The sequence below is a fragment of the Bradysia coprophila genome, unplaced genomic scaffold (assembly GCF_014529535.1).
Source record: "Bradysia coprophila strain Holo2 unplaced genomic scaffold, BU_Bcop_v1 contig_350, whole genome shotgun sequence".
Classification (NCBI taxonomy): domain Eukaryota; kingdom Metazoa; phylum Arthropoda; class Insecta; order Diptera; family Sciaridae; genus Bradysia; species Bradysia coprophila.
Window position 1 is genome coordinate 8,256,591 of NW_023503608.1, and position 8,118 is coordinate 8,264,708.

An 8,118-nucleotide genomic window follows, 5' to 3' on the forward strand; every position below is an offset into this window, starting at 1 on the left:
CCTGGTTGGATGATGATTTTCATCTTAGTAAATGTACTAGTATTGGCATTCACCTCAATAGATTCATTCAATTTAGATCAATTTAATTCAATTTCGTCACCAATTTTACAAGACATCTGTTGTTAACAACGACAACTAAAATAAGCGATCATCTCTAGCTAAATGGCTTGTGATGAAAGTTCATGGTTTGACCGTCGAAACTGATCGCCAGCGCCAATGTCAACATTTTCTTTTTGATTTTTCACTTTAATGATTTATTCAAATTGAGATAAAGGCTCAATAAACCAATTTATTCAACGTATACTACATGCCTGAAACATAAATAGTTTCACAAATTGTGTTTTTACTGAGCGTCATAGACCTGAAACGTCATTCTTCTTCTTCTTAAAATGGCGAAAATCACAACCCATTGTCTTTATCTACTGCAAGTTGAAAAAATTCATAATTTTCAGCACCAATCTAGTTAGCAAAGACAGTCAATTTACACACTAAAATTTCCGTGCGCATAAGTTTATATATTTAGTTATATGCTTTATATGCATATAACCAATGTAGCAACTCGTATCGGCAAACTCACATCTAGTGCGCAAAACAAGCCCATTTACTAACTTGTTAGCAAAATAGCTATTTGAAATTTGCAAAATACATTTTTAGAACAAATGAATTAAACGATTTCGTGTCAAACACGAAAGATACCATAATCAAAAGAAATAAAAGGTTTAATTGCTATAGATGAAAGAACGCTTAATGTTTCTCAATACTTGTAAAAAAACACCTTTCGTGGGAAGGATTGATTCCAGGTAATCTACAGTAGCTGCAACAGTTTTTAATTTTTAATTTTAATTCGACCCATTCTTAGAAGAATCATTTCAATTTTGCAGTGTTGGTACGTTTTTAGAATATATTTTAACATGCTATGCTTAAATGTGAAGACTTTGCCAATTCTATTTATAGGGCAAATTTGGTCTTATCACCTCCAAATACATGTAAGCGATAAGCTTCCTTCAAATACAATTTACATGCATAACCAACGGCTACCGGTATGCTACTCGTTTGTTCATTTTTTTTTTCATCCTCTTACCGAAGTAACACATCCCGAGAAAAGAAATTAAACTCTTATTACAGCTTAATTATCATGATGCAGCCTTTAATTATACACAAACGAAAAACTTGATACCTGAGAAAAATTTCAAATTCTGAAGTGGTATTGTGTTACGTGTGTAACGTTAAGTACATATAGCCCCATAGCCCACCAGGAAACGAGCACGTCTTGTTCAAATATAACAAGTCATTTTATTCCGGGCACGTAATGTGAATGGTATAGGTAAAGTATATAGACGATGTAGTTCTGCTGTTTGTTTTGTCGTGGCTATTATGCAGCCTGAAAAACAAAATGTACCCGCACTCCTTCTCCAACCTCACTTAATAAATACATCCACATTGTAAGCTCTAATTCTATTAAAATGATCCCAATATGGTATTGTTTGTACGGTTTCTGATTATTAATTAAATATAATGTCATGTAGCAAAGCCTGACGGATCGTAGCTGTGTTATACGTATAAGAATTAGGTGAATACATGCGCTTGCTAGTTGGAGTAAAATAAAATCGAACCTTGAATTAGTTATGAAGTTGAGCTATTGAATTTATCGATTTTTTTAGACTTATCAGTTTCCTGACTTGATTCATAATATTCATTTTGTTATACATAAAACTTTCAGCTCTCGCTCCTTTTCCACTTAAATGAATTTTAGCAAAGAGATTTAATATGATGACTTTAGGGTGGATCAACTTTTGAAACTTTTGCCTTTGTTCAACCTGTCACATACGCTCGAATATGATCGAATAAACGGTAAATATGTGCGAATGAATGGAAAATATAAGGAAATGAATGGAGCGATGTTATCGATAACGACGAAAAAAATAATGCCAAGCTCTGGGTATAGTAAAATACACTTAAAACGAGCCATCAGAACAGTCGGAGCGTTTGCTGCGTACGTGACCCTAGTGCGTCTGTCACCCTACTTTGACCGTAAGCCTATTGCGCCGGTTAATGTAGTTAAAGTAAAATTATTATGTAATATGTACATCTTACAAATTGCGCATAGCGCAATTACGAAGCCCCGTACGACGTTCCTTTCAAATGAAACAAAAATTTCAAATCGCCCTAAAATTTTATTTTTTTGAAGGGCCTAGTATCGGCTTTAGTCCGAGGACCCAAATTTAAAATTTTTTTCAACTACATTCTATTCGGCCTTTGATTACCTCCCAAATGAAACAAAAATTACGAAAAACGGATGAAATTTGCTCGAGTTATATGTAAAATACACATAGGGCCCTAGTAGTGGCCTTAGTCCAAGGACCCAAATTTAATTTTTTTTCAACAACATTCTATTCGGCCTTTGATTACCTTCCAAATGAAACAAAAATTACGAAAAACGGATGAAATTTACTCGAGTTATATGTGAAGTACACATAGGGCCCTAGTAGCAGCCTTAGGCCAAGGACCCAAATTTAATTTTTTTTCAACAACATTCTATTCGGCATTCGATTACCTTCCAAATCAAACAAAAATTACGAAAAACGAATGAAATTTACTCGAGTTCTATGTAAAATACACATAGGGCCCTAGTAGCATTTCAATTCTAAGGCCCTAACTCACGGTCCACTCACCCGATTTTAAAAAACTTTTTTTTCCTGGATTGGTATTGACAATACCTATCATTTGCCGTGTCATTTACATTTCCATCGTTTATTTTGCCATAAATATCACCAAAAGACCTTAAATCACTTAAGTGGCCCTAACTCACGAAGGGCCGACCCGAATATGCCCATCTTCGAACTTAGCCTCACTATTTCGACTATCTAATAAAAATTTTGAAATCGGATTTGATTTACTCAAGATATCGACGTGACAGACGGACAGACGGACAGACAAAATTTTTATTGCAGATTCGTCATCTATGAACATAGGCAAACACTTTGCCCTTACCGTCTGCTTCGAATTCCATCAATTACACACGGCATCGTAATCCTATAAGCCCCTTTGTACTTCGTACGGGGCTAAAAATTGAAGTACAAGATTTGAAATCAACCGATTATAAATACTTTGATCGATGGAAGTAATAGACCCAATAACAGCACTGGTCTTATGCTTGCGCTTGCCGTCGGTAACAGGTGAAAACAGTGAATAAATCAACAAGTATTGTCAATTGGACTACTTCTTCAATTTCTTTTTAGAATTCTGACTACAGAAAGCAATTTAATTAATGCTTCACGCCATGTGTCTTCAGTATTTGATAGGTTCGTTAATCCACGTTATTATAGCGTCATCGGCTTCCGTCAAAATATAGTGAGTTTCGTTTGTATGAATTATGAAAGTCAATATACTTTGACAAAAGCCGACGATGATTTCGATAAAGTTCGCGATGTGACCCATCCTAATATTCACTGAACACCGACGATAATAATGACTATGAATGTTTTAAATTAAGCTGCTTATGATGTACCAAAGCAATATTGCTGGTTGTTTTATTAAAACCCTTGTTTGTGTATAAGAAACATAATTTATCTTATCCCGTGTTTCTATGCATTATACTGTCTGAACGTATAAGAAGCTTTAAAGTGACTTTTAGAAGTTCATTCATGTTTTAAATGGTGTGTGAATGCACACAGTTCTTCAATGCAAAGATTCCGTTCAAGAAAATATGAATATATAGTAAACAGAAACCCCTCGTCTCAAGCATTCATTCTTCGTCTATTTGTTGTGTATTTTTAACCATAAAAAATATATAGGAAAATACTTTCGGTGTATAGGCATATGAACCGTCCGAAAAACACTATTATATTCCACAACCACCCACAGTTTTATACGCCAACCTTCGACTATACATATTATATTAACACACCCTGAAAATAGGCTTTATGTTCGAGCCTGCTAAACGAAAAATTTGGCTCCGATCCAGCAAAATTTTACTGACAAACATCAGATAATTCTTTCTATTCCCCTGTTCGGCTTGCTGTATGAAAACTTTATACCAGAGAAGGAGTGTTATCAAAAAAAAATGTGTTTTCTCAAAAGAAAAGTTTTATTTAAAAACTTTGCTTTCTTCTCGTTTTTCCCTCCATTCACAGACAACCCGTACAACTTACATAAAGTGTTTTCTGTCTTGTTATAGCCCTGAAAGTAAAATAATAAAAAATATTTTCCACATAAACTATGCACGAAAAGATGTTGTTACGGTTGTAGATAAAAATGTATTATTATGGAAATTGAGATTGTAACAATTCCAATAGTCGTTACAGTTAGACGAATTTTCTACAGAAAATGGAGGAATAGTTGCACACCAATTATTTGTACATTTGCATAATTTGCCAAACCACAGCACTGTTATTTCGATTGTTGAAGAATTGATCAGATAAAAAGTAAGTGGCTCTCATTTATCGTTTAACAGTAGACTTTATCATCTGTTGTAGATTTTGATGGTACAACTGAGCGAATAGTTCTAGGCGGATTGGTATTAAATAGCGAAATGTGTGTTTAATCAAATGAAGTACAAGATTTAGTTTACATATCAATCAACAATGGAACATTTTTATCATCAAAGAAAGAACATTAAAACATCGAAACGCTTGATCTCGTGTTGCCACATTTTATGTCATAATTTCGAAAGGATAGCATCGATTCATTCAGATTCAGTTCGCATTCGGGAGCTTTCAAGAGTATTAGTCTAACGGAACTTTGAGCTCCTTGTAAGACCACGGTTTAAAACCTATGCCATGTTATAACACCGCCCAATACGATACACGCTTTAGCTTTCAAGACTCAAGATATGAGTCCCAGAAGGGTATTACGAGGATGCGAGGAAGTTTATGTCAAAGTAAAAGCATTGGTTCCAAATGACGAATAAAATTTTAAAATTCATTTTTTGATTAAGTAAAACTCGTATAACAAGTGTTTTTCCAAGGCTCTCAGTCTGCCTTGGCTTTTCATGTTTGGTGGTTTTGCATATGTCAATGTCATAGGCATGGTTGTAGCATCGAAAAATTTTCATCACATATTGGGGGTAAACAATTATGGTTCGTATAGTTCATGAGTTTGACATAAAATAAATGGAAGAAAGGTCAAAAGTTCACAAAACTGCCATACTTACACACACGGAATTTTGAAAACCGACACATTTTCTGTTTCTGTGTTTTACTTGAGTTTCTGATTTCTCCATATAAAAACACATGCAAAATTCACAAAAAACCAGTAAACCACGAAACAGAAAATGTGTCAGTTTTCAAAATTTCGCGTACGAACTGAACGAACCAGAAGAAAATGTGGTATCGATAGTTATTTACGTATCTTGGACCATAAAATGAATGCAAAATAAAATGATCGAGTCTGGTTTTTGACAATTGAATTTCAATTGTTGAAAGCCAGACTCGATTATTTTATTTTGCTTTTACCTTACTTTCCCTATCAATCGTTTTATTCCATCTTCCACATGCATTCATAAAAATTGAAGACGAGACGCTGTTTAATTATTTGCCGCGTTAATTTAAATATCACTGGCAGCGCAGTAACATGGAATATTTTTTTCAGATAATATTCCACACGTCATCGACGCACAGTTCCTTGTCGTACGCTCGCAGTTTGAATACAACTTCACTTCACAGAACTGTCAGAGGTGTTCAATAGGAAAGTTGTCAGTCTGAGTTTTTTGTGACGAAATTGTTTTGGTAAATTTTACGATAATAATTCGGCTAATTCGAGGTTTACAACAAAACTGTAAACATGGGGAAAGGCTTCAACAATTACATGTGCAAAAAGTTCTTCCATCCCGCGTCTCGAGATAATTTGAAACGAGTAAGTAAATATTTTGTGGTTGTCAACAAATCGTTTTGAATCGAATGACTAACATTTTGTTAATTCCTTGCCCATTTCTATCTAAATTAAAGGTATGGATGGCTGAACAGCAAGCTGATGCCTACAAAAAGAAGCAAGAAGAGCTCCGAAACCAATATGAGAAGGAACAGGATCTGCACGATAACAAAGCGATGCTCAGTCGGGAAAGCAAGGACAAGCTGAGCATGAATTTCATGTACGAACCACCACCTGGCGTCCGTAAAGAACGCGATAAGGATGACAACGAACCAGAATACAAATTTGAATGGCAACGCAAATATAATGCCCCGCGTGAAAGTTACTGCAAAGGGGACACAGAGATTCGCGACCAACCGTTTGGCATTCAGGTGAGGAATGTGCGTTGCATTAAATGTCATAAATGGGGGCACATCAACACCGACAAAGAGTGCACTATGTACAGCATATCGATGAGCGAGGCACGAAAAATTCATTCGGAAGCTGAAGCCAATCAAATTATGTCGAAAGGAGTGTTGGAGGAACAGATGAAAGAGGATGGTTTGGCGATGAAAAAGGGGGCGAAAAGTTTACAGAGCTTCCAGTCGGGACGTTTGAATCAACTGGTGCCGAGTGACGGTGAATCGGACAAGGAAATCAATCCGGAAAATGAATTTCTCAAAAATCTGACAAAAAAACAGAAGAAAAAACTCCTGAGGAAGCTACAGAAAATCGAAAAATTGAAGAAAAAGCAAAAGAAGAAGAGCAGAAAACGATCGGCCTCATCGTCGTCCTCATCATCGTCATCGTCGAGTGACAGTGACGAAGAGCATCGCAAGAAAACTGAAAAACGTTCGAGAACTGAAGACAGACCCAGCCGAAGAAATCAATCACCTGAAAGACGTGTTAGGGCAGACAGATCAAGGTCTCGTGAAAAGCAACGTCATCATGACGAGACACCAAGGCGGGAGCGATCGAGTCACAATGGTCACCATCGCCGATGAAATTAAGGATAACGCGTTAACACTCAATTGCTGCTACTCGACGAGTAGTAATCGTTTTCAGAAAATAAAATCTAAATTCACTAAGATCTTGTGTGTATCGTCAAGGCAGCTCTCTAGCAACCCAATGCACATTGTTTACAAAATTTGGAAGCCAAAATCGGACCGTGACCGCTTGCAAATTATGTTGGAAGTATATGTAATGAAACAGTCCCATTTTAGGCCTCCCAATTTTATAAGCAATGTGTATGCGGTAGAGCTGCCTTGGTATCGTGGTTGTTGGCTTAAATAATTACCTAGAGGATTTTCTTTGTACGAATCAAGAATGTTTGACTAAAGAAATGTCTTCAATATTTTGTCTCCAGGCTCAGGCCGTCATTCAATTATAATGATTTGTACAAACAAGTTATCGATGTTTCATTGTCTTTTCTCGCCATAAGTTTCTTATATGACTGCAATGAGGATATTCAAGAAAGGCGTTTTTATAGGTTCTTTTGACATCGTTTTTTTTGGACAAAGGCGTCATCTAGTTATGGGGCAACCTTGGTCGATGATATCGTAAACACAGACAAAAAGTCAAAATTATACAAATTCCGAAAATTTCTGTTAGTGGAATAGCCTTACCTCAGTTACAGAATTTTAATATTGCTACTGGTTCTTAACGTACTCTGGTCTAGCTTTACATTAATGTGCCACACACATGGGTACTGACAGCTTAAGTTCAATTATATAGAGCGTAAGTACATCGCAGAGGACACTGAGACCTATTCTATTAACTCAAAATAATGCCAGATTAAATTTTCTCATCATTTATATCGCGGCCATTTCGTTTGCACTTCATTCAACCTTCCAGATGTCCAAATCTGTCCATTTTTCATACCCTTCTTTTCTTATGTCCTAATCGTGGACATCCTTTTTGAGTGATCTTATAACGTTCGATCAAGAATTTTAAATCTTAGTTCAGAGAGATATTAGAACCGTAGGAGTACTCTGTGTTCAAGTCCCAATTTGAAGTTTAGAAGGCAAAAATTTAAAGGAAAAAGTTCAGGAAAGCAGAAGGAAAGTGTTTCCATTTCAGAGATTTATTGATGTTGATGTAGGTAAGTGGACATGGAAGTACATGGAACTTATCTAGTACAATCGCTAAACCGAACTGGTGTGCATACGTTATTTTGCACCAGCTGGTCCCATTTGGAATTGTATGTGACCAGCTGGTGCAAAATAACGTATGCACACCAGTTCGGTTTAGCGATTGTAGATTTAATGTCCT

The 8,118-nt window shown here is 36.0% G+C and overlaps 1 protein-coding gene across 1 annotated transcript; it reads left to right on the forward strand.

The window, feature by feature from the left end:
• Nucleotides 1-5,654: 5,654 nt before the first annotated feature.
• Nucleotides 5,655-7,254, forward strand: LOC119080759 (corepressor interacting with RBPJ 1). The gene is made up of 2 exons (XM_037189319.1): nucleotides 5,655-5,853; nucleotides 5,946-7,254. Exons 1-2 carry the CDS (start codon nucleotides 5,782-5,784, stop codon nucleotides 6,849-6,851), a joined length of 978 nt encoding a protein of 325 aa, XP_037045214.1. The 5' UTR covers nucleotides 5,655-5,781; the 3' UTR covers nucleotides 6,852-7,254.
• Nucleotides 7,255-8,118: the final 864 nt, after the last annotated feature.

What these genes read in the sequence shown, in the direction of transcription:
- LOC119080759 (XM_037189319.1), top strand. Translation starts at nt 5,782, where the DNA reads ATGGGGAAAGGCTTCAACAATTACATGTGCAAAAAGTTCTTCCATCCC. An exon ending in CTCGAGATAATTTGAAACGA is followed by an intron (nt 5,854 to 5,945) that starts GTAAGTAAATAT and finishes TCTAAATTAAAG; the next exon opens with GTATGGATGGCTGAACAGCA.